The sequence below is a fragment of the Lithobates pipiens genome, unplaced genomic scaffold (assembly GCF_037356315.1).
Source record: "Lithobates pipiens isolate NorthernLeopardFrog02 unplaced genomic scaffold, aLitPip1_a1.2 Scaffold_8, whole genome shotgun sequence".
NCBI lineage: Eukaryota > Metazoa > Chordata > Amphibia > Anura > Ranidae > Lithobates > Lithobates pipiens.
In genome coordinates, this window is record NW_027507903.1 from 502,163,390 (window position 1) to 502,190,621 (window position 27,232).

Sequence of the window (27,232 nt, forward strand, 5' to 3'; positions counted from 1 at the left end):
ACCAATCAGGGATTCTGTTCATTTATATCTATGTTTACTATGCTTCGGTTTATAAATGGACAGGACTCTCTGTACTCCTTCTTCTATCTCTAATGCCGCGTACACACGACAGGACTTTCCGGCAGAAAAGGTGCGACGGACTTTCAACGGACTTCCGTACGAATGTACTTGCCCACACACAAACGAACTAAAGTCCGTTCGAAAGTCCGTTCATTTTGAACGTGATGACGTACGCCAGGACTAGAAAGGGAAGTTCAATAGCCAGTAGCCAATAGCTGCCCTTGCGTCGTATTTGGTCCATCGGACCAGCATACAGACAAACTGTTTTCCCGATAGGGATTGAGACAGATTTGAAACATGTTCTATTTCTAAGTCCGTCTGAATTTTTTAAAGAAAAACGATCAGACTATCCCACACGCGATTGGACTATCAGATGGAATGATTCCCTCGGACCTATTCTGATTGGAAAGTCCAGTCGGGTGTATGCGACATAAAGCATCCCCTAGTATTTCACCAAGCCATCCAACGGGGCTCCTAAAAAATGAAAAACATATTAAAAAATAAAATGGTAAAAAAAAAGAAATGAAATAAAATGGTAAAAAAAAAAGAAAAAAACTACTGACACCAGTGGCAGAACTACCAGGGTGGCAAAAGTCGCACATGCAACCAGGCCCTGGCATTCCACCACCATGGGGGGGGGAGGGGGGCACTGGCCAAGGGTCAGGGGGGCCCTTTATGGTTTTTTGCACAGGGGCCCTGAAGGTTCTAATTATGCCTCTGTCCTCCGCCCTGTACTGTACAATAAAGATTTAAAAAAATGAAGTCCTTTTGTGTGGGGATGACATGTGAACTTAGAATAAACACTGTTAAGGCCATAACTTACCGCCAGCTTACACCATGAACAGCTGATAGCCACAATTTCTTTACTGTGGAATGAGAACTTCTGTTGAAAACCCTGTAATACAGGAAACAGAGACAAGCTTTAATAGATGCCGGACACAGGAAAGGAGTTTGTGGTTGTGGCCACAGTCTGTTACAAGTAAGCTGTCTGAACAAGACATTTCATTAAATCCACCTTTCTTGAGCTAAACTGCCCGTCACATTCTCCAGTGTTCAATAATTCAAGAAGACATCAATCAATAAAATCAATCAATTAGAGATCAATGTCTTATTAGTGCCAAGCCCTCCTTTAGCGTTTATAGCCTGTTCTGATGAAAAACCTCTTTAGCACTGGTCGATCCCCATTGACTTGAGTAGAGCAATATATTGAGACTGCTTTGAAACTTCTTGGTCCACCTGCCTGCTTAATAGACTATAAATGGGCATCATTATGCTGTTAAAGTCGTTTTCACTTCCTGCTGCTAATATAAAAAATGCTGGAGGTATAAATTGCAGGTACTACAACCCAGCAGCAAGGTCCATAACCTTGTCATTACAGCTAAAACCTAGCTTGTTCCTGTTAGTGCCAAAGCCTTGCCCGACCCTTCATTTCTCCTACACATTCCTAGTGGCCAGTGGCCCAACCCCATCATAGTAATGGGCCAGTAAGAATGTGTGTGTTGGGGAAGGAAGGGAAGGGGGTAGTGGCATGCTCTGACACTATCCAGTGGTGCTAGAGCTTTGCCTGTCGGAACAGCCAAGCGTCTAGCCATACCAGGAACATTTGGAAGGCTGCTTAAGGTATATGAACCCAGGGACGGACTGACTATTTGGCCACTCGGGCAATGCCCGAGGGCCCCGGGCCACTAGGGGGCCCCATCAGGGTTGACAGCCTCAGTAAAACCAGGGACAGTATGTAAAAATCTGTGTTTTTTTTACATCTGTTTGTGAAATGTCCCTTACCGACATCCTTTTGGTCTAAAAATCCTGAGATTATAGCTTCCCCACCTCTCCAGTACCTTCTCAGCCAATAGAAACATGTCTGTGTCTACTGTGTGTACATGTATGTGTATACTGTCTGATTGTATACTGTGTGTGTTTGTATTCTTTGTGGCCCCATAATCTCTGATTGCTTGGGGGGCCCATAATCTCCTTTTGCCCGGGGGCCCCATGAGTTGTCAGTCCGCCCCTGTATGAACCTCTGGGTGCCCTCACCTTTAGAAGCTTACTTTTTTCTGATAAAGTCTCTGTTACTGCCTAAGCAACTCTCCTCAAGATCACAGTGACTGAAACATAATGGGGGTTATTTACTAAAGGAAAATTCACTTTGTACTGCAAGTGCACTTTCAAGTGCAGTCGCTGTAGATCTGAGGGGGACATGCAAGGAAAATAAAAAACAGCATTTTATCTTTAACATGATTGGATGATAAAATCAGCAGAGCTTCCACTCATTTCAGATCTACCCCTTAGATTTAGAGTGACTGCACATTTGAAAGTGCACTTTCGTAAATAACCCCCATTATGTTGGCAGAACTGCACAATGCAATTGTGACCTATAGTATATATGTATTGCACATATTTATATATCGCCAACAATTTATGTAGCGCTTTACATATATATATATATATATATATATATATATATATATATATTGTACACTCACATCAGTATCTGCCCCCAAGAAGCTTACAATCTAAGGTCCCTAACTCACATTCATAAATACACATACTAGGATCAATTTAGACAAAAGCTATTTAACCTACCAGCATGTCTTTGGAGTGTGGGAGGAAACCAGAGTACCCGGAGGAAATTCATGCATGCACAGGGAGAACATACAAACCCCGTGCAGGTAGTACCATGGTTGGGATACAAACCAACTACTTTAGTGCTAACCAGGCAGAAGTGATAACCACTTATATAGAATAGTGTCTATATAGAATAGTATAGAACATTCTACTCTTATGCCCTGTACACACGGTCGGACTTTCCGATGGAAAATGTGCGATCAGACTGTGTTGTCGGAAATTCTGATCGTGTGTGGGCTCCACTGGACTTTTTCTGTCGGCATTTCCAACACACGAAGGATCTGGATCTAGATCTAAAATTTTCCGACAACAAAATCTGATCGTTTAAATTCTGATCGTGTGTAGACAATTCCCACGCACAAAGTGCCACGCATGCTCAGAATAAATTATGAGATGAAAGCTATTGGCTACTGGCCTCTTTATAGTCCCGTTGTATGTGGTTTACATCACCTCCTTCTGAACGATTGAATTTTCCGACAACTTTGTACGACCGTGTGTGCGCAAAACAAGTTTGGGCCACAATCTGTCGTAAAAAATCCAACGGATTTTGTCGTCAGAATGTCCGACCGTGTATACAGGGCATTAGACTCATTTTTTTGTGCAGAAGGTTATGGATGATGATATAAAGATAGTTCTCAGATTATTGTACTGGTTTATAGTTTATTCCGACGAGTTTATTCCGACGAGAAAACCGTTCGTGTGTACGCGGCATTAACTCCACTTTTCTGTTACCACTGTTATACAAAGTCTGTATGACTGTACAGTACAATAGACAACAGACGTAGATCTAGTGCCCTCAGTAATCAGCACTCAGTTAACAGACCCGGTGGGCAGCCACCCCCGTCTTCCTCTACATTACAAATTTATAAGAGGATAATTGGGCTGAAAGATGTGGTTGTTATTGTTACTCAGCACTGCCAGCACAGAGCACTGGAGTGGGAGAGAAAGAACAAAGCTGTATTTACTTTCAGAGAAAAGGGTATTTCTCTACCAAAATCAGCCATACGGTTAAAGTTTAGTTTAAAGAATGTCTTTTCATGTGTATTCTCCATTGAACATTTGTTGTCTGACTTTCCGCCAACAAATGTTGGCTACAGGGGCAGACTGACAACTCATGGGGCCCCCGGGCTATGGGAGATTATGGGGCCCCCAGACAATCAGAGATTATGGGGTCACACAAATTTTTACATACTGTCCCTGGTTTTACTGAGGCTGGCGACCCTGATGGGGCCCCCTAGTGGCATGGGGCCCTCGGGCAGTGCCCGAGTGCCCCAATGGTCAGTCCGCCCCTGGTTGGCTAGCAGGTTCTCAAATTTTCCGCCAACAAAACTTTGTTGTCGGAATTTCCGATCGTGTGTACACAAGTCCGACGCACAAAAGTTCACGCATGCTCGGAATCAAGCAGAAGGAGCCGCACTGGCTATTGAACTTCCTTATTCTCGGCTCGTTGTACGTCTTGTGCGTCACCACGTTCTCACGTTCGTAATTATTGGCCAACATCTGTGTGACCGTGTGTATGCAAGACAAGTTTGAGCCAACAACCTTCGAACAAAAATCCATGGTTTTGTTGACGGAAAGTCCGATCATATGTACGGGGCATTAGTACTTCCAAAAAAGGTAAGTTATAAAGTAAAAAAAAAATTTTTTAATATCCAAAAATGAGGGGTGGAGAGGTGGTCTTTCGTTTAAGACCACCTCTCAAAAAATTGTGTGGAACTCCGCTTTAATAGTGAAAGTTTGTTAATGGATCCCTCTGCCCCTCCTAACTCTCATACATATTCCTTTTATTTATGTCACTCTCATCGTTGGCAGCAATTACCTGGTCATTCTGCTATTTACTTCAGTTTTCTTAAACTTTCTGACTATGCTAAGAACGGGAGCAGATCCATGTTAAGAGTGGTCAGTTTTCATCCCTTAGTTTGCATCCCACATCTCCTAATCAGAAATACAGGACCCTGTACTCGGGCACTGATGAAAAAGTTTCTTGCTGCGTTTTTCTGCTTCCTTATAATGGTGTCTGTGGGTTCCTGAACTGCTCCTTTCCTACTTCACTTCTATCTGTTTGGAACGAGCAGTGCATGTTAGTTGTGGTCATGTGCATTGGTCTATGCACACTACAAATCCCATAGTCCATACAGTAGTTCATCTCAGGGGCAAGCAGTAGAGGGTGGCTACATACCTACATAAGGTGGAACCATAGAGAATGGATATAGACACCCTCGGCAGGAAAGGAGGTCCCAGCAGCAAAAAAAAATAAAACATTTTTTTTGAGATTTGAGAGGAGGCTGAGAGCAATAGAAAGTATTATTTAGGCCCCATTCACACCTGAACGTAGAGTTTTCAGGCAGAAAATCGTGCGATTTTACAGCGATTTTGCAGCGTTTTACCACGATTTTGCATCGTTTTTTACCACGTTTTGTCGTGATTTTGTGCAGGGCAAGGTCACCAATGTAAAAAGAAGAAAAACGCCCAAATCTGCCCGATTCGAGCGACAAAAAAGGGTAAAGAACTTGTTTGAGCTTCAGGCGTTCGGCTTCAGGCGACTTGGAGTGGAGATGTGAACCATCTCCATTGAGAATAATAGATTTTTTCCCCTCCAGCGTTTTGTAGCTTCAGGCTTCAAGCTACAAAATGCTCAGGTGTGAATGGGGCCTTAAAGTTAGGAATATTTGAATATAATTTTTCCTTTTTAAATCAAAGTTTAATGTCACTTTAAAGCACTATTAAATCCAAAACCAAAAATGTTAATATACCGCAGGTTATGCCGCGTACACACGATCAAACAAGTGGGTGGAAAAGTCCGGCAAACTCAAGTCCGCCAAACAATCCCCCCTTGTGTAGCCTCCGGCATACTTTTTTGACCCGAAAGTACGGCGGACTTAGAATGTAGTTTTACACTCCAATCTTCCCGCCGGAAGTACGGCAGACTGGCATACACACGGCCGGATTGTCTGCCGAAATGCGAGTCCGCCTGTAAAAGAGCTATAAGAAGGCGCGGTGGCCTGGCAGAAGAACCGAAGAGGGGGACAAGACCCCCGAAGTCGGAAGAAGAGGCCGCGGCGACGAAGAATAATGCCGTGCTCCTTCGCTAGTAAAAGAGCTACAAGAAGATAGCGGAGGAGTCCGGCGAGAAGACCCCCGAAGACGGAAGACCCCCGGAGCTGCGCAATAAATTATTTTATCTTGTGTGTTGTGTTTTTTTTGTACTTTATTTTACAGGTGAATGGGTAGGGGTACATTGTACCCCATACTCATTCACATAGGGTGGGGGGCCGGTATCCGGGGGCCCCCTTATTAAAGGGGGCTCCCGGACTCCGATAAGCCCCCCGCCCGCAGACCCCGACAACCAACGGCCAGGGTTGTCGGGAAGAGGCCCTTGTCCTCATCAACATGGGGACAAGGTGCTTTGGGGTGGGGGAGCCGCGTGGCCCCCCCTTCCCCAAGGCACCCCCCATGTTGAGGGCACGCATCCTGGTACGGCTCAGGAGGGGGGGGGGCGCTCGCTCGCCCCTCCTTTCCTGGCTGGCCGGGTAGCGTGCTCGGACAAGGGTCTGTTGTGGACTTTGGGGGGACCCCCACGCCGATTTTTTCGGCGTTGGGGTTCCCCTTTAAGTCCATACCAGGCGGCGGGGCCAGCGACGTATCCTTCGCGGGGCCCGCCTACCTGGAGACGCGCTCGAAATGAGCGGACTTTCCTCCGCGTGTGTGGGAGAGTCCATTCATTTCAAAAGTATGGCGGATAGTACGATGGACTTAGTACGCCGTATTAGTCCGCTGAAAAAGTGCCGTGTGTGGGCAAGTAGCCTGTTCGGAAAGTCCGACGGACAGTCTGGTGGGAAGTCCGCCAGACTAAGTACGTCGGACAGACGGCTACGTGTGTACGTGGCTTTACCAATCCTTAGATGTATTGGCGCTGCATTCATCTTCATTTTTTAGGCTTTTTCGCTGTTTTTATCTGGTGATCTGGCCAGTTACACACTTCCTATCTTGGGGTGCCTACACTCTGGATTGGTGTTACTCAAATGGGGTTCCCGCGAGGGGTCCTCAGGGGTTCCACCACTATCTGTTGTTCGTCACAAGTAGATGAACAGTGGATCGCCTCCCCACATGGCTGACAGGCTGTAGAGCACAGAGGAAACAACTGACATCGCTGTCTTGCGCCAATCCCAGCTGGCTCTCCCCTCCATCCAAAGTGCCTGCGTGTGACTGTTTATGACATCACTTGGGAGGGACAAGAGAGGAGAGCGGGCGGGAATCAGCTCAAGAGATAATACCACTACAGGACCCAGTATTGTGCATTTCAGTTTCCAGCTGCCACTGGGACTAAGCCTACCCTGCATAATGTGTGTTGAAATGGCCACTTGTCCCCCCGGAAGCCCATGTGACAGGGTGACAATGCAGGAACACAACTGGGAGACAGTGGCAGAGTATTGTCATACTACAACAGGAAGTGCCTGCACAAGGACCTTCATGACAGGATTACCATGGATCCATTTAACCGCTTGCCAACCCGCCGCGGTACATTTACAGTTCAGCTCGTACAGGCAAAATCACGTACGCGTGCACGGCTTTCTTTTGGGCGCACTCGCACATGTGCATGCAGACCCAGAAGGCTGTGTTGCCATTCACTGCAGCACAAGCCGATCAATAGGCCGGAGCCCACTGATCATCTCAGAGAATGACAGAAGAGTGCCTGGTATTGATAAACAACACAGGGCTCTCTCCGTACAGCAGCGATGTGCTGTTTTTTTCTCCCTGCAAAGAAAGAAGTAAAAACTGGCCCATTGCTCAGTAAAACATCACACAGTAAACACATTAATCATTGTTAGACACACATTCAACCTCTTGATCACCCTAGATTTTAGCCCCTTCAAAGCCAGTGTCATTAGTATACTGACAGTGTATATTTTTAGCACTGATCATTGTATTAGTGTAAGTGACAGTTAGTCTGTTTCCCCCCATCTTCAGTTAGTGTCAGATTGTCTGCCACACTATCACAGTCCCACTATTAAGCCCCATACAAACAATCAGTAATTCTGCCAGCAAAAGTCAGATGTAAGCTTTTGGTCAGAAATTCCAACTGTGTGTATGCTCCATCGGACTTTTGCAGGCAGAATTCCAGCCAGCAAAAGATTGAGAGCAGGTTCTCTATTTTTGGGTCGGAAAAAGTTCCGATCGAAAATTCCGATCAGCTGTACAAATTCTGACATGCAAAATTCCTAAACATGCTCGGAAACAATTTGACGCATGCTCGGAAGCATTGAACTTAATTTTCTCGGCTCGTCGTAGTGTTGTATGTCACCGCATTCTTGACGGTCAAAAGTTCAGAGAACTTTTGTGTGACCGTGTGTATGCAAGCCAAGCTTGCGTGGAATTCCATCGGAAAAACCATCCAAGTTTTTTCCGACGAAAAATCCGCCTGTGTGTGTACGGGGCATAAGTCACTGATCACCCCCATTAGTAGTATAAAAATAAATAAATAAAAATTCCCGTGTCTATACCATCGTTTTTAGGCTCTATAACTTTTATGTAAACCAATCAATATACCAATCAACAAAAAATCTGTATACACTGAGATTTCGTTTTACCAAAGACATGTAGCAGAATACATTTTGGCCAAAAGTTATGAAGAGATTAGATTTTTCTATTGGATATGTTTTATAGCAGAAAGCAGAAAATATTGGGTTTTTAAATTTTCAAAATATTGCAAAAAATAAAAAACTTGGTGATTAAATACCACCAACAGAAAGGTTTATTTGTGTGAAAAAGATTTAATAAGATTTGTTGCGTACAGCATTGCATATGTGCAGTGCTGAACTGCAAAAAATGGCCTGGGCATGACGGGGGTAAAATCTTCCGGAGCTGAAGTGATTAAAGAAAGCTGCGAATTTAAATATATTGAAAATAACTTAGAAAATTGCATTAACATGATAAAGGTTACAGTCTTTTGAGGCAAGATTCACGCAACTTTCACCCATTAATTCACACATTTTACTAATTGAATTTAAAGTGTGACAATGTGTGAAAGTCGTGTGAAAACATTTATAGACCCTTTAAGGTCTCATGAACAATAAATTACGTTACTTGAAAAATGACTTAACATTATGAAATGTAACTCAAACAAACAATGTTCTAAAAACAGATTATTTCTTCAACAAAAATCATGTTTTTCAGGAAATTACAAATCTAATTAATGTTACCGCTCTGCTCGCTGCAGATATAACGATATTATAAGGCCAAGCGGTGCACTCAGAGTGATGACTCAATGCTCAGTGTCTGCCTTAATAAAAGATAGAAATTTTAAATATATTTTTTTACATTGTGGCAAATTAAAAAGTTCCAATGGAGTGGTGCCAAAAATGACAGTGTTTTTGTACTGCATGGCATGTCACCATTTAGTTAAAGGGGTTTCCTGCTTTAATCAGAAGCAGTCGGCTTCCAGTTCCTACCCAGCTGTAAAATATAGCACTGAGCCCAATATATACTTCAACAAAAATTATACTGTTGTTAGGGTCACCCTGTGCTTGGGAGGGGCACTGGTAACTTGTTAAATCAGTCACTAAAATCTCATATAAACTTTGAAAAAGAAATTCAGTATTTTTAAACTAAAATCAAGAGACAAAAACCTGTGATTAAATATAGTATCTCACAAAAGTGAATACACCCTTCACATTTTTGTAAATAGTTTATTATATCTTTTCATGCGACAACACTGAAGAAATTACATTTTGCTACAATGTAAAGTTGTGAGTTTAAGGCTTGTATAATAGTATAAATTTGCTGTCCCCTCAAAATAACTCAACACACGGCCATTAATGTGTAAACTGCTGGCAACAAAAGTGAGTACACCCCTAAGTGAAAATGTCCAAATTGGGCTCAAAGTGTCAATATTTTGTGTGGTCACCACTATTTTCCAGCACTGCCTTAACCCTCTTGGGCATGGAGTTCACCAGAGCTTTACAGGTTGCCACTGGAGTCCTCTTCCACTCCTCCATGACGACATCACGGAGCTGGTGGGTGTTAGAGACCCTTCGCTTCTCCGCCTTCTGTTTGAGGATGCCCCATAGATGCTCAATAGGGTTTAGGTCTGGAGACATGCTTGGCCAGTCCATCACCTTTGCCCTCAGCTTCTTTAGCAAGGCAGTGGTTGTCTTGGAGGTGTGTTTGGAGTCGTTATCATGTTAGAAAACTGCCCTGGGCCCAGTCTCTGCAGAGAGGGGATGATGCTGTGCTTCAGTATGTCACAGTACATGTTGGCATTCATGGTTCCCTCAATGAACTGTAGCTCCCCAGTGCCGGCAGCACTCATGCAGTCCCAGACCATGACACTCCCACCACCATGCTTGACTGTAGGCAAGACACACTTGTCTTTGTATTCCTCGCCTGGTTGCCGCCACACACGCTTGACAGCATCTGAACCAAATACATTTATCTTGTTCTCATCAGACCACAGGACATGGTTTTTCGTCCATGTTCTTAGTCTGCTTGTCTTCAGCAAACTGTTTGCGGGCTTTCTTGTGCATCATCTTTAGAAGAAGCTTCCTTCTGGGATGACAGGCATGCAGACCGATTTGATGCAGTGTGCGTCTGAGCACTGACAGGCTGACTCCCCACCCCTTCAACCTCTGCAGCAATGCTGGCAGCACTCATACATCTATTTCCCAAAGACAACCTCTGGATATGACGCTGAGCATGTGCACTCAACTTCTTTGGTGGACCATGGCGAGGCCTGTTCTGAGTGGAGCCTGTCCTGTTTAACCGCTGTATGGTCTTGGCCACCTTGCTGCAGCTCAGTTTCAGGGTCTTGGCAATCTTCTTATGGCCTGGGGCATCTTCATGTAGAGCAACAATTCTTTTTTACTTATCCTCAGAGAGTTCTTTGCCATGATGCGTCATGTTGAACTTCCAGTGACCAGTATGAGAGAGTGAGAGCGATAACACCAAATTTAACACACCTGCTCCCCATTCACACCTGACACCTTGTAACACTAACAAGTCACATAACAACGGGGAAAATGGCTACTTGGGCTCCAATTTGGACATTTTCAGTTAGGGGGGTACTCAATTTTGTTGCCAGCAGTTTAGACATTAATGGTTGTATGTTGAGTTATTTTGAGGGGACAGCAAATTTACACTGTAATGCCTCATACACATGATCGGAAATTACTCCAGCAAAAGTCCAATGAGAGCTTTAGGTCGAAAAATGTGATTGTGTGTATGCTCCATCGGACTTTTGCTGGTGGAATTTCGGCCAGCAAAAGATTGAGAGCATGTTCTCAATTTTTTGGTATTAAAAAAAAGTTCAGATCGTCTGGACTAATTCCTACGTATGCTTGGAAACAATTCAACGCATGCTCGGAAGCATTGAACTTTATTTTCTCGGCTCATCATAGTGTTGTACGTCATCGCGTTCTTGACGGTCGAAAGTTCAGAGAACATTTGTGTGACTGTGTGTATGAAAGACAGCTTGAGCGGAATCCCTTCGGAATTCCATCGGAAGAAACCATAAGAGCTTTTTCCGACCAAAATTCCGATCGTGTATACACGGCATTATGCAAGCTGTACACTCATTACTTTACATTGTAGCAAAGTGTCATTTCTTCAGTGTTATTACATAAAAAAAATATAATAAAATATTTACAAAAATGTGAGCGGTGTACTTACTTTAATGAGATACTGTATATTCATCAGTAGCCACAAAGGCAGAGGCATACCTACAACCTTTAGGGCCCTGGTGCAAGAAACCCAGAACCCTGCCTGCCCCCAAAGCTAATCACAGATCACGGTAAAGGGCAAATAACAGCAGGCCTCTACCATGTGATCAGCTGATCACATGTAAACAGACTTGTCAGTTATCAGCAGTCCTTTCCACCCACACTTAGTCTGTAAGAGACAAGGAGAGCCATTGAATGGCAAGACTATCAGTATATTGTTTACACTGATAATCAGGGTACTGATCATCATAGTTACATAGTAGTTGAGATTGAAAAGAGACACAAGTCCAAACTATGTGTGTGATTAAATGTCAGTATTACATTGTATATCCCTGTATGTTGTGGTCGTTAAAGTGATTATCTAATAGTTTTTTGAAGCCACTGATGCTCCCCGCTGAATCCACCACCCGTGGAAGTGAATTCCACATTCTTGCCATTCTTACAGTAAAGAACCCTCTACACAGTTCAGGGTTAAACCTCTTTTCTTCTCATTTTAATGAGTGGCCATGCATCTTATTAAACTCCCTTCTACTGAAAAGTTTTATCCCTATTGTGGGGTCACCAGTATGGTATTTGTACATTGAAATCATATCCCCTCTCAAGCGTTTCTTCTCCAGAGTGAATAAGTTCAGTGCTCGCAACCTTTCCTCATAACTAATATCCTCCAGACCCTTAATTAGCTATGTTGCCCTTCTTTATACTCGCTCCATTTCCAGTACATCCTTCCTGAGGACTGGTGCCCAGAGTATTGTAGAGTGGGAGAATTATCGTTTTATCTCTAGAATTAATCCCCTTTTTAATGAATGCCAATATTCTGTTTGCTTTGTTGGCAACAGCTTGGCATTGCATGCCATTGTTGAGCCTATCATCTGCTAGGACCCCCAGGTCCTTTTCCATCCTAGATTCCCCCAGAGGTTCTCCCCCCAGTGTATAGATTGCATTCATATTTTTGCCACCCAAATGCATTATTTTAAATTTTTCTACATTAAACCTCATTTGCCATGTAGTTGCCCACCCCATTAATTTGTTCAAATCTTTTTGCACAGTGGTTTGGTATGTGGTATGTGGTTTCCATATCCTGTGGTGAAGTTATTGCCCTGCTTCCCTTAGTATCGTCCGCAAATACAGAAATGAACTGTTTACCCCATCCTCCAGGTTGTTTATGAACAAAATAAATAGGACTGGTCCCAGCACAGAACCCTGGGGGAACCCAGTACCCACCTTTGACCATTCCGAGTACTTCCCATTTATCACCACCCTCTGATCTCGCCATTGTAGCCAGTTTTCAATCCATGTACTTACCCTATGGTCCATGCCAACGGACCTTATTTTGTACAGTAAACGTTTATGAGGAACTGCGTCCAATGCTTTTGCAAAATCCAGATACACCACGTCTGCAGGCCTTCCTTTATCTAGATGGCAACTCACCTCCTCATAAAAGGTTAATAGACTGGTTTGGCAAGAATTATTCTTCATGAATCCTTGCTGATTACTGCTAATGATACCGTTCTCATTACTAAAATCTTGTATATAGTCCCTTATCATCCCCTCCAAGAGCTTGCATACCATTGATGTTAGGCTAACTGGTCTGTAATTCCCAGGCATGTATTTTGGGCTCTTTTTAAATATTGATGCTACATTGGCTTTTCTCCAATCACCTGCTACCATTCCAGTCAGTAGACTGTCAGTAAAAATTAGGAACAATGGTCTGGCAATTACTTGACTGAGTTCCCTAGGTACCCTCGGTTGCAAGCCATCTGGTCCCGGTGATTTATTAATGTTAAGTTTCCCAAGTCTAATTTTAATTCTGTCCTCTGTTAACCATGGAGGTGTTTCCTGTGATGTATCATAAGAATAAACACTGCAGTTTTGGTTGCTGAAGTCCCCCGATTCCCTCGCGAAGACTGAGGAGAAGAATAAATTCAATACCTTCACCATCTCCCCATCCTTTGTAACCAGATGTCCTTCCTCATTCTTTATGGGGCCAATAAGGTCTGTCCTTCCTTTCTTACTGTTTACATATTTAAAGAATTTCTTGGGATTTTTTTTGCTCTCCTCCACTATGTGTCTTTCGTGTTCTATCTTAGCCACCCCAATTGCAACCTTGTATTTCTTGTTGCATTCTTTATAAAGTTTCAATGCTGATGATCCCTCAACCTTGGTTTTTTGATGGCCTTCTCCTTTGCTTTTATATGCATTTTTACACTGGAGTTAAGCCATCCCGGACTTTTGTTCACCATTTTAAATGTATTACCCAATGGGATGCATTGGCTAATGCCCTTATTTAATAGCAAACTCATCTCTCCTCCGTGTTCTTTGTTCCTAAGATTTTATCTCAATTCATGCCTTCTAACAAGGTTCATAGTTTAGGGAAGTTGGCTCTTTTGAAATTCAGTGCCTTTGTATTCCCCATATGTTTCCTATTTGTGTGATTTATACTGAAGCCAATTGACCTGTGATCGCTGTTTCCTAAATTGCCCCATATTTCCACATCCGTGATCAGGTGTGTATTTTTTGTAATCAGTAGATCCAGTAACGCTTTATTTCTAGTTGGTGCGTCTACCATCTGAACCATGAAATTGTCCTGCAAGACATTTAGGAACTGGCGAGCCTTAGATGAATGCGTGGTTCCCTCCGGCCAGTCTATGTCTAGATAGTTAAAATCCCCCATTATGATAACACTTCTCATCCTTGATGCTAATCCAACGTGTGATAGGAGATCCATCTCCCACTCCTCCCTCAGGTTAGGGGGCTTATAGCATACTTCCAGTAATATTTTCCCCTTAGCTTCATCCCTTTGGAGCTCAACCCATAAGGATTCCACCTCCTCCCTAGCTCCCTTAGTGATGTCATCTCTCACATTCACTTGTGCATTATTATTGATATATAGGCATACCCCTCCCCCTTTTTTTATCCTCTCTATCCCTGCAAAAAAGTTATACCCTTGAATGGTTGCCAGCCAATCATGAGAGCTGTGGAACCAGGTCTCCAAAATTCCCACAAAATCCAAATCCTCCTTGTACAGTTCACCCATCTTGTCTGCCAGGCACCTGACATTGGTGAACATGCCACGTAGTTTAGACTGATCGCATACTATCCTCTTATTGGGGGTTCCGAGATTGCAACTAGGATTTATTACTATACTTATATTGGGTTTATGTGCTTTAGTCAACCTACCACTAATGCCACCAATACTACCCTCTGCAATATGTTCCGCACTGACTATCTCTACCCCTGGGCCTTCCCCCCATCGCCTAGTTTAAAAACCTCTCTAACTTTTTGGCCATCTTTACTCCCAGCTGATCTGCGCCCTACTCATTTAGGTGCAGTCCGTCCCTTCTATAGTACTGGTGATCGACTGAGAAGTTGGCCCAGGAACCCAAACCTTTCTTTACTACCCCAGCTCTTCAGCCACTTGTTTACTTCCCAAATCTCCCTCTGCTTTCTGGTGTGGCTTGATGTACCGGTAGTATTCCTCAGAATACTGAGAATACTATCTTGGAGGTCCTTTTCCTCAATTTAGCTACTAAGTCCATAAAATCGTTCTTTAGGACAATTTGGCGCTTCAGGTCTTTGTTACAGATTGCCGTCTCTGTCCTTCTAAGAATTGAGTCCCCTACCAATAGAATTTATCTTTCCTTTCGCTCCCCCCCCCCCCACTCTGACTGGAGGAGTTCTTCCCCCAGCAGCTAGGAGAGTCACTCAACTCCAGAAGTGCTGGTCCCTGAATGGTTTCACCAATGTCACTCAATGGAGCATACTTATTGGGATGCTCCAGCCCTGGATCGGCCTCCCTGGCACTTCTCCCTTTACCCTTGCTGACTGTCACCCATTTACTCTTTCCTAGTGCCTGCACCTCTTTGTCTCCACCCGCCTCTGTGCTGGCCCTTGCCGACACCTGCCGTGTACATTCCTGTCTCTCCAGAAGCATAACTAGAACCTTCAGGGCCCTGGTGCAAGAAATCATGAATGGCCCCCGACCTCCGACCTGGGCCATTCCCTCCGAGCCCAAAGCAGTGGACATGATCAGTAGGGCAGTGGACGTGGTCATTAGGGCAGTGGACATGGTCAGTAGGGCAATGGATGTGGGCAGTAGGGCAGTGGACATGGTCAGTAGAGCTGTGGGCGTGGTCAGTAGTGCAGTGGATGTGGTCAGTAGGACAGTGGACATGGTCAGTAGGGTAGTGGATGTGGTCAGTAGGGCAATGGATGTGGTCAGTAGGGCAGTGGATGTGGTCAGTAGGGTAGTGGGCGGGGTCAGTAGAGCAGTGGATGTGGTCAGGAGGGCAATGGATGTGATCAGTAGGGTAGTGGATGTGGTCAGTAGGGTAGTGGACAGGGTCAGAAGGGCAGTGGACATGGTCAGTAGAGAAGTGGACAGGGTCAGTAGGGCAGTGGATGTAGTCAGTAGGGCAGTGGACGTGGTCATTAGGGCAGTGAATGGGGTCAGTAGGGCAGTGGATGAGGTCAGTAGGGCAGTGGACGTGGTCAGTAGGGCAGTGGATGGGGTCAGTCATTTTTGTTTAATTTTTAATTATTTATTTACCATTTTATTTTATCGTTTTTTTTATAGTTTTTTTTTTTTTTTTTTTACAATTTTTGATAGGAGGGAGGCAGTGGAGGGCAATATGGAGAGACAGCATGATGGGAGGGGGGGGGGGGGGGTAGTGGAGAGCAGTCTGGGGGGACAGTATGATGGGAGGGGGTAGTGAAGCGCAATATGGGGGGACAAAATGATGGAATTGGGGGGATAGTGGAGGTGGTGAGTAAAGCAGAGGACGTAGTGACTAGGGCAGTGGACGTGGTCAGTAGGGCAGTGGGCGTGGTCAGTAGGTCAGTGGACATGGTGGGTCTGCAGATGGGCACTGACCCTTATTTTGCTTTACAGTTCTTTAATTAAAATGCAAAAGCCCCGTACACACGAGAGGGATTAAGTCTGACAGACCTCCAAAGGAGTTCCGACGGAGTTCCGACGGAGTTCTGGCGGACTTTTCGACCGAACGGACTTGACCACACACCATCACACCAAACTCCGACGGAGTCGAACGTGATGACGTACGACTGGATTCGACGTAGGAAGTTCATAGACAGTAGCCAATAGCTGCCCTAGCGTCGGTTTTAGTCCGTCGGAGTAGCACACACACGAGCGAATTTTTCGAAGGGGACCGGGTCCGGCGGAGTTCCGTCGGGAAAATTTGAAGCATGCTTCATTTCTAAAGTCCGTCAGACTTTTGCGAAGCTAAAGTCCGTTGCAGCCCACACACGATCGGATAGTCTGACGGACTCGGTCTGACGGACTTTGGATGTTGAAAAGTCCGCTCGTGTGCACGGGGCTTAAGTTTTTTTTCCCTGAAACTTCCCTCTTAAAGTGAAGGTGTGTGCTACGCCAATAAATACGGTATATCCAAATAATACACCTGAGTTCATCTCTTCACCACACACAGCCACAAAGGCAAGATAATTCTTGTTGGGCAGTGTATTAGTGCTCGAACGAACACACTTAGACCAAATTTTAATGGTTCAAAGAATGTCAGGCAAAATGGTCAGCCCTCGCACATGTTCACTTCATCAAATCTGGCCCTCTTTGAAAAAAGTTTGGACACCCCTGCACTAAGATCTTTAGTGACTGCACTTCCAAGTGTACTTGCAGTGCACTTGTAATGCAGAGTGGATTTGCCTTAATTAAATAACTTAGTAAATAACCTTCAATATCTTTTACTTTTTGCTATAATAAATATCCATTTAAAAAAAAAAAAAAAATGTTTTCCTCAGTTTAGGCCGATATGTATTGTTCCACATATTTATGGTAAAAAAATCGCAATATTGATTGGTTTGCACAAAAGTTATAGCGTCTACAAAATAGGGGATAGATTTATGGCATTTTTATTATTTTTATTTTTTTTACTAGTAATGGAGGCGTTCTGCGTTTTTTTTATCAGGACTGTGATGTTGCAGCGGACAAATTGGACACATTTATGGGACCATTGACAATTATACAGCGATCAGTGCTATAAAAATGCACTGATTACTGTATAAATGTCACTGGGTGTGTGTCCTTAACTGTAGGGGGGATGAGACTGACCAGGGGAACAGAGAGATTTGTGTTTATACTTAATATCCTTCAGTCTGTTGCTGCTCCATCACTACCCAATAACAGGCTGGGAACAGGGCTTTGTTGCTTAAAGCGGTTGTATACTGTTTTTTTTTTTACTTTTACCTACAGGTAAGCCTATAATAAGGCTTACCTGTAGGTAAAAAAAATATCTCCTAAACCTGTATGGTTTAGGAGATATTCCCCTTGCAATGCACCACTGACTGCAGCGGCGCATGCGCAGAGGGGATTTTTGGCTGAAAGACGCCGGACTTTGCCGGAAAGAAATCTCCCGCGCATGCGCGGGAGTGACGATATCACGGCTCCGGCCACTCACAGCGCTGGAGCCGCAATACCCAGAAGACACTCCGAGGGAACATGTCAGCTCCCTTGGCATGGATCGTCGGAGATATCGGGGCCTCATTCCAAGGTAAGTATTTCATAATGAGCTAGTATGCGGTGCATACTAGCTCATTATGCCTTTTCCCTTGCAGATCAGAAAAAATAATAATTTCAGCAGGTTTACTCCCGCTTTAAAGAGATTGTTAAGCTGATTTGTTTTTTAAATAACAAACATACTTACCTGTTCTGTGCAATAGATTTGCACAGAGTGGCTCCAATCCTCCTCTTCTGGGGTCCCCCACTAGCACTCTTGGCTCCTTCTCTACTCCGTGCACAACCATTGGAAGCTGTTTCCTATGGGTGCACACCTGTGGGCTCGATCCCAAGCCGGGCTGTGTGCATCTATAGACTTACACAGCCTTGCCTGGCCCCCTGCTCTCTATTCACATTATTTTTTTGACAGCAACAGGACTGATTGGACAGAATCTAAAATCCTTTGGCAGGTATAACACTTCTCATACATATGTTTTTTATAACTTAATTTTGCTGTTTGTCTGCAGTTCAGCTTTAAAACATTCACACAAGAATAGGATGACTTAAATCAATTTGATCACATTCACAGACATACTGTATCACTAAAAAAACATGTCAAATACTGTACTTTAGTTTCCCTTTATTTCAGTCTGCTGGAAATGACTGATAGCAAAAGGTTTTTTAGACTAATGGTTTTATCAAAATAGTTCTTCAGAAGAGACGTGGGTAACAAAGCCTGATATGAAGAGAACAACTCAACATCATGAAAATATGGAACAGCAAGTGGGCAAAAGTGTGTCACATGAAAAGCAAACTGTTCAATAATAACTCAAAACTCATATACATTTTATACTCATATAAAAAAAAAAAAATCATAGCTTCTTTTGAAACCTTTGTGACTACAGGAAATCCTTCAAGGATAGTCTTGAGTAGTCTTGCCAGGGGAATGTTAGGATCCGCAATGGGGAATATGACACTAATGTGCCGACCGCAGTCAAAAAAAAACAATATGGTTAAAGATGAGAATGTTTATCACTGCTACTCGGCTCTGCTTCCTATCTTTAATCCCTTCTTCCAAGTTAAATATATCCCGCAGATCCCGGAGGATTTGCTGACAGAATAAGCACAGGATATGACAAGTGCTACACAAAGATTGTAGACATTTATTATGTTTTATGAAAATGTTTCTTAGACTTGGGACGGTGACGGTTTTAAAATATTCACATTTTGTCCCATTATCTCGGTTTCAAATTTGAGTGTAGCATAAAAACTGAGAATTTACAGGAGAATTCTGACAAAGTGAAAAGTCTACTTTTGGATAAACTGTGTCGAAGTAAGAACTGGATGTCTCTTGACTAGGGATGAGCTCGGTGTTCGACTCGAACATTGGCCGTTCGTCTGGCGAATTCAGAACGTTGTGGACCGTTCCCACCAAATTCATGTGGCATGAATGGCCCACAATGCACTACGCCGTCGCAGTGCATTGCTGGCTCATGATTGACCAAGCATGCACTGTTACCCCACATGCTTGGCCAATCACAGCGCCGGCAGCGAGGAGAGCCATATGCCTGTGGCCAATTATAGCTCAGGGGGTTTAGTACACGCCCCACACTATATAAGGCCGCCAGCGTGGCGCCCTTCTGTAGTGTGTTGACGTGCAGGGAAAGAGCTAGATAGGCAGGGACAGTTTGTTCTTTTCTTACCCATCTGCAGGAGTTAGTGGGTGTTGTGTGCCTCCAGCGCAGTATACACCTGTAGCTACCCTTTATTGCTGTTGCTCTCTAATACAGCCATCTGCAGGAGTTAGTGGGTGTTGTGTGCCTCCAGCGCAGTATACACCTGTATCAACCCTTTATTGCTGTTGTTCTCTAATACAGCCATCTGCAGGAGTTAGTTGGTGTTGTGTTCCTCCAGCGCAGTGTACACCTGTATCTACCCTTTATTGCTGGTGTTCTCTAATACAGGCATCTGCAGGAGTTAAAGTGGGTGTTGCGTGCCTCCAGCACATTATACACCTGAAGATACCCCTTATTGCTGGTGTTGTCTGTTGCATAGCTTGCATATTAGCCTTTAAAATTAGCACTTTTGATTTTGAAAGTTCGAGTCCCATAGACTTTAATAGGGTTCTAAAGTTCGTACGAATTTTCAGTCTGTTCGAATGTTCTGGTGCGAACCGAACCGGGGGGGTGTTCGGCTCATTCCTACTCTTGACATAGAGGTAATCTATTGGGATAGTGTGGGAATAGTACTTTAGCTTTTTGTTCCAGGAGTCATAGTTGTCAGAACAAGACTTTCAGCACCAAAATCAAAGAAACAAATGTACTCTCTTTCCTGACCAGCACAGACAATACTTACACACTCTCAAAAGAGGAGAGAGTTATGAGGAGCAAGGATGGAGGGGGCTGTGCTAGAGAATTTACTCCCCTGGAGTAGTCAAATTCCTCATAAAGTTCAAAGCCACATTACAAATGAATAAAAAGTTGTTTAGAAAAAGGAAAACACTACAAGTAAGCATTTAAAATACTTGATTTGTATGCATTCTACCAGCACTTTTTTAATATGGTGACAAGGTGTCTTTAATGTACATCCTGTTAGTGACAGCAGTGTTTGTACAAAGTAGGTCGACATGGCTTTTTGCAGTTTCCACCACAGGCACATATACTATGTTGCGAACACCCCAGATGATGTCTGACTGAGACGAAACGCGTCAGTCTACTGTCCTATCTATGCCATTACAACTTGACTTTCTATGCCTTTGATGTTTTACTGAAATGTAAGTGATTTACTTTTTCAAAAAAAATACATTTTATGTAGGGTTTTACACTATGTTAAGTCTCCTATCTTTTCTCCTTGGATTCATGTCTTAACAGAGTATTGATGAGAGGACTCCACACTCTGAGAGGTTCTATACCATTGGCTACAGTGGCTGCTGGCATTTGGCAATGATTACAGTGAAGATTACCTATTCAGGTGTTGAGACACCAAAGCCCGTTTGACCCATTTGGTATATGCTAAATAGGGTCCCACTGTTCCCGGTAAGCCTCCTTATACTATATCTGGTGGCAGAAGGTTTTCACTGCAATGATTTCTTTCACTTGAGTGATTGAACATTAATATTTGAAACACAAATATACAGACTCTTTTTTTGAAACATGAACTGTTTATGAGCTTATGAGCTTTACTACATATTTACTTGTATAACCATTTTTTCATTTTATGATTCATATCAATTCATATTGGTATGATTTACGTTTTTTATGGTTGCACTGTTTATACCTATTTTTTGCACAAGCTGTCTCTTGTAGTGCTGGCTGCTTTATATTTTTGAACACTAAGCATGGTTTAACACTATACCACATGTAATATGTTGACTACGCTGGAGCACAATTTGGAGACAGTTGTCACCCCATTACGGCCTCAACAAACACCTTCATGGTACGATCATCAGGTTTTTAATGTGCTGGGGGTAATCTGTACTGAGGAGTCTGTGTTGAGGGGGTTTGTTCTTAGATGTCAGTGATGGGGAAAGGGCGGCTTTGAACCCTACAGTCTCTGCCTTATCCGCTCCTGACCCCTGTGCTCTCTGTGTTACCCACCCTTGACCCCTGCATTACACACTCCTGGCCCCTGCACTTTGTGCAGTTTGCCATTCTTATCCCTCCACTCTATGCATTAATCACTTCTGAATCCTGTACTCTGCGTGATATGCACTACTGAGCACTGCACACTCTATTATATGCACTCCTAAGCACTGAACTCTTTGCATTATGCACTCTTGGCCCCTGTGCTCTTTTAGATACACTCTTCTGAGCCATGCTCTCTGTGCCATGCACATTCCTGACCCCTGCACTCTCTGTGTTATCCACCCCTGCAGTCTGTGTGTTACACACTCTAGGTCATTCTGTGCTTTATGCACTCCTGAGCTATGTACTCTGCATTACACACTTCTGCACTCTCTGCGTTTACAATCCAGACCCCTGAATTCTCTGTGTTATGTGCTCCTGACTCCTGTGCTCTGTGCATTACACACTACTGACCCCTGCACTGTCAGCATTATGCACTCTTGACCCCTGCACTTTCTCTGTTACCCACTCCTAACCCCAGCACTCTTTGTGTTATGCACTACCGGACCCTACACTCTGTGCAGTATGCATTGCTGAGCCCTGAACTCTCTGCATTATGCACCACTGAGCACTGCATAACCTGTGCTATGGACCCCTGAACTCTGCACTCTCTGAATTATGTACTCCTGGCCCCTGCACTCTGTATGATACACACTTCTAAACCCTGCACTCTGTGCGATATGTACACATGACCCCTGCATTCTGTGCGATATGCACTTCTGTCCCATGCACTCTCTGTGTTATTCACTCCTGACGCCTTTACTCTGTGCACTATGCACTCCTGAGTACTACACTCTCTGCCCTACTCACTCCTGACTGCTTCACTCTGTGCCTTATACATTCCTGAATCTTGCAATATAGACACTATGTTGTGCACTTCATATTCCTGACTACTGAACTCTGTGTGCTTGGTTGTATATGACATATTCCAGACCACTGCAATCTGTATGCTGGGCTTTTATAACATACTCGTGACCGCTGCACATAAAATAATCCTGAATTTTTTCTTTAAAGCGGACCTTCAGTCATGTTTACAGCTTTCCATCCATTAAATCTTCTACCCTTGTTGTTTTAACTTTGGATAGTAAAACATTTTTTTCTGCCAGTAAATACCTTATACAGCCCACTTCCTGTTTCTTGTCTGGTAATTAGCCTAGGCTTATGACATCATGCACATGTCTCTCTCTCTATCTCTCTCTCCAGGAAGGGAGAGGGATGAGTCATAAGAGGACCAATGAGAGCTGCAGGACTGCAGAGCTGGAGGCGTGCCTCTATGTAAATCCAGGAAGTGAACAGGCAGCAGTTTCAGCTGCCCACAGTTAAAATCGCTGCAGCCAGACTCAGTGGATGGAGATTTCTGCAGCATGTTTGGTACGTATAGAATCACAGTATGTATAAAATAATATGCAAAGTGGTTGGAGGGAAACTTCAGGATGAAAAAGATGTTTTTATTTTTATTTAATAATAATTTATTATTTTATTTATTTGAGCAGACTGCTGTTCCTCTTTAAGGTAGGCTAAGTGTAGAAAAGCATATCCAAGAAAAGAGTTTCATTGATTGTGTTGATGGTTTATACTTGTCTGTTACACTCTCTGTAATTAAAGCATATTCTGTGGGTACATGGACTGTGGCATATGTGTGCTGTGTATAGGCAGAGTAGGCTTAGATGTTATTTAACCATCCCCCTTTCGGTTGATTCCAAGTTGCATCAAGCTGCTTTTTTTGCATCCCTGTTAACATGTTGATATAAGCAGTTCTGACAAAAATGTACATAAGCCTTAATTTACTCTCTTAACTCATGACCCTAACATTAGCATCACCTAACCTTGAACCTTATCCCTAGCTCTAAAAAATCCCCTGCAGCATATTTATCTTATTAGGCATTTGCTGCATCAGCTCCTTGCCAGTCTTCTGCCAAGATACTGAAAACTACAGACCCTAGCTGAAAGAGGGGTCTATATCTGCCACATTGTAACTAGGGCTCATGATTATGTCATGAAAGGGTTATGTGTTATAAACCCTGTCTCATTCTCCCCTGCAGGATTACAAAATATCTCCAAAATGAGGGAGGAGTTTTATAATCCAAGGGGGGAGAACTCAGGCAGGAGCTGACAGCACTGTTTGGGATTGCAGTACAGCAAAAGGACTGTGTGGTCAGCAGTTTTCGGTACTTACAACAATTTTAAAGAGACAAAACATGGTGAAATAGGTATATAATGCTGGTATATAATGCATACAATTTTTTTTTTTAATTGTGCCCAATCACACAATTGATGTTTAATATGATATTATATGAGGGCTTGTAGCTATATCTATTGGTGCTGATAAGGAATATATGATAGTCTTCACTTACACTCTGTGGGAGCCAACCACAAGAAGTGGGATATTTGCAGTATGTGCAGCTGTCTTGGTAAGTGTCAGGAATCATATTAACAAAGTATAATGTTAAAAAGCTGGGACCAAGGCCACACATGAACAGGTGAACAACCTAGAAAAGAGGGAGGTTACTGGATCCAGTAGCCCATAGCCCCCAATTGTCCTTGATTTCGAGGAACTGTCCCTCTTTCCTCCTCATTTGTCCCTCATTTCGGTCTGATCTATATAGATGTATATAAAATGCACTTTTAATCTTCCAAAAAGTGTTTCCCAGCGCTAAACCTTTCATCCAATTTCTAAATGGCTGCATTTGTAAATTTCAAAAGGCAGTGTAAGAATTAGTAGTGGTAAAAAAGGCACTTGTGGGTTTAACTAATCTATTTTTTTTTTTTTTGTAGAATTCTCCTTTAAGGGGGCATGGCAGGGTGTGTGTCCTATACCTACATATTTTTATTAATAAGTGTCCCTCGTTCCTATTTCCAAAAGGAGGGAGGTACAAGAAAACATTTACTATTATTACTAACCTTAATGTTAGGGAGCCCAGATATAAAAACTGGTGTAAAGCAATAATCTGGTCGCTGTCCATGGTAACTACATTCTAGCTGCCATTTTTCTAAACCAGATTAAAAAACAAAAGCCAACATGGCTGAAATATTAAATACATAAAAAGCAGCACTCCTGCAACAGAATGTGAATATGTGAATGTGAATATATTCCTGTCCTGTAGACCGTGAGTTCAAACATCTTCAAATGCTACAAAAGTCTTCAGCCAACACTTCCAAGAATGTTGAATCTATGCATCCCCTGGAAAGTACCGTGGTTCTTCTGACTGACCCCTATATTACTACAAGACATGGTAGTGATTCAGGAGGTGGTGGGAGAAACCATTGAGCACTGCCAGCATGCAGGCAAACCATGTCTTAAAGAGGAAGTAAATCCTAATAGGTTTACTTCCTCTTTGTTTCCTTGCAAAGGTAAAGCATAATGCATAGTAGCCCATTATGTGTCACTTACCTGACACAGGAGCCTGCAATGTCATCGATGTCCCCTCTTCCACAAAGCATCCATCTTCCTTCCGGGTATCGCTGCTCCGGCGCTGTGAGTTCCCGGAGCAGCAATGATGTCACTCCAGTGCATACGCGGCATGTTAGCTTTCACTAACGGCATGTTCAGTGCCCATGCACCGTAGACATTGGTGCCCAGTTTTTGTAAAATATCTCCTTTACCGTGTAGGTTAAGGAGATATTTATTGCACCTACAGGTAAGACTTAATCTAGGCTTACCTGTAGGTTAAAGTGGTCCCAGAGGGTTTACAACCACTTTAATGTAGCTGGCTTTGTGAACAAGAGCACAGTCATATTAAAACAGGGCATTCACCAAGCTGTCGCCACAAAGTTGGGAGCAAACAATTAAAGACAAATGTCTTTGTATGCTGTAGCGTTATTAGTACCCTTCACTGGAAACACCTGACTTCAGTAATTTAGAGTGACCACATTCATTTGGCTATACAGTGTATTAAAATCACACAGACCTGACTCTCCATAGACCCTCGTTTTGGGCTTGGAGACTCAGCCCTCTCTGGATCTCCACGCTGCAAATACTCGAGTCCATTCCAACTGACATTGCCAATTACTGTCCTCTAACTCTGACTCTGCAGCCGGGGGCCCTGTCTGGGATGCCTTTAAGGCGGTGGTTAGGGGTTCCTATATCTCACGTATTAAACACTAAAGATCAGTCGGACGGGCCACACAGGAGGCTCTCCAAAAATTACTGGACGAGGCATGCTCCCGTCATACGGGTAACCCATCCTCTGAAACTCGTGGTATGCTGACAGACACCCATCGGGCACTGTAGCTTCATATAGTGGATTTGACTAGGAAGAAACAATTGTACCTCTCTGCTCATATTCAAGAGCATGGAGGAAAAAACGGTAGGCTTCTTGCGTTTCTCACTCCCACGGACCTTCAGGACAGTTTAAGTTCTGAAATTCAACTCCCAGATGGATCAACTACCTCTGACGCATTCACTATCAACCAAACATTTTCAGAATTCTATAGCAGGTTATATGAGGATACGGCTGTACATCCCAAGCAAGTCTTTATTTGTTTCTTTGAATCACTTGACTTCCCAACACTTAGTACTCCCAGCAACTCCTCTTAGATAAACGTATCACGTTAGAGGAAGTAACTACGGCCATATGTTTATTGCCAACGAATAAAAGTCCAGTTCTAGATGGCCTCCCCTCCGAATGGTACCAGGTAAAAATAGAGGATTTGGCCCCTAGGCTTTTTCAGACATTCCAGGACTCTTCTTGAGCAGGGGGAACTTCCTGACTCTATGAATTAAGCACTCATTTTAGTCATACCCAAACCTGACAAGGATAGGCTGCAATGTGGGTCCTATCGTCCTATATCTCTCCTGAACAATGATGTAAAAATACTAGCAAAGATTCTCACTATCAGACGTAAGACGGTTATTCTATCTCTCATACTGCCAGACCAATCCGGCTTTATGCCTGGCAGGAGCACCTTTGACAATATTTGTAGGCTATTCCTACGTATCAATGATGCATCACTTACGAAATGTAGTGGGTTGGTTCTCTCTTTAGATGTGTTAAAGCCTTTGACACGGTGTGATGGTCTTTCTAGTGGAAAATTATGGCACGGATAGGTTTTAGTTCACACTTTGTCCAGTGGATTTGGCTATTATATGATGATCCGTGTGCCAGAGTCCGCACCAACAAAGATATTTCCGGGTCATTTCTCTTGCAGAGGGGTACTCTCTCCACATCTGTTCATGCTGGCCATTGAGCCCTTAGCCCTGGCGGTGCGGCAGATGTCAAAGATAGGGGGCATCTGCTCTGGTCCAACAGAGGAGAAGATCTGTCAGGGCTGGGCTCAGCCCTTCCTTCTCTGAGCTGGCCACTCAGCTGCCGGCTAATTGCCAGCTCCTATCTCTCCACAGTGACTCACCTGTTGATGATATCCTGCTCGTCAGTCCTGCCTACTTAAGCCATCCAGACCAGATGATCTCTGCCTTCCCCTTAGTCACATCTCTAGAGACGCTCTCCTGTGTTCCTGTTAAAGACTTACTTGGCTGACATTCCTTCTGGCTCCAGATCCTGCTTGCTATTCTACTACGCTCATCTCTGGCTCCCTGACGTTTTGGCTTGTCTGACTATCCGTTACGGTTCCTGAACTCTGGCATATGTTTTGACTACGTTTACTTTGTTTTATTATTATTAAACAAGTGAGATTTAACTGTACTTCTGTCTCAGTATGATTCATGGTTTCTGACAAGATCTCTCTCCTCTATGCGGATGATGCCCTTATATACTTGGACGGTAGAGAGAGCTCATTTACTAAGC

At 43.6% G+C, this 27,232-nt stretch overlaps 1 protein-coding gene across 14 annotated transcripts in view; it reads right to left on the reverse strand.

The window, feature by feature from the left end:
- The window catches only part of DGKI (diacylglycerol kinase iota), a 542,650-nt gene that overhangs the window by 252,974 nt on the left and 262,444 nt on the right, over positions 1-27,232 (reverse strand). For all 14 annotated transcript variants that reach the window (XM_077469233.1, XM_077469236.1, XM_077469234.1 and 11 more), the window contains one exon: positions 884-955. In XM_077469233.1, coding sequence (XP_077325359.1) covers positions 884-955 — 72 coding nt within the window. The remainder of the gene's footprint in view (positions 1-883; positions 956-27,232) is intronic.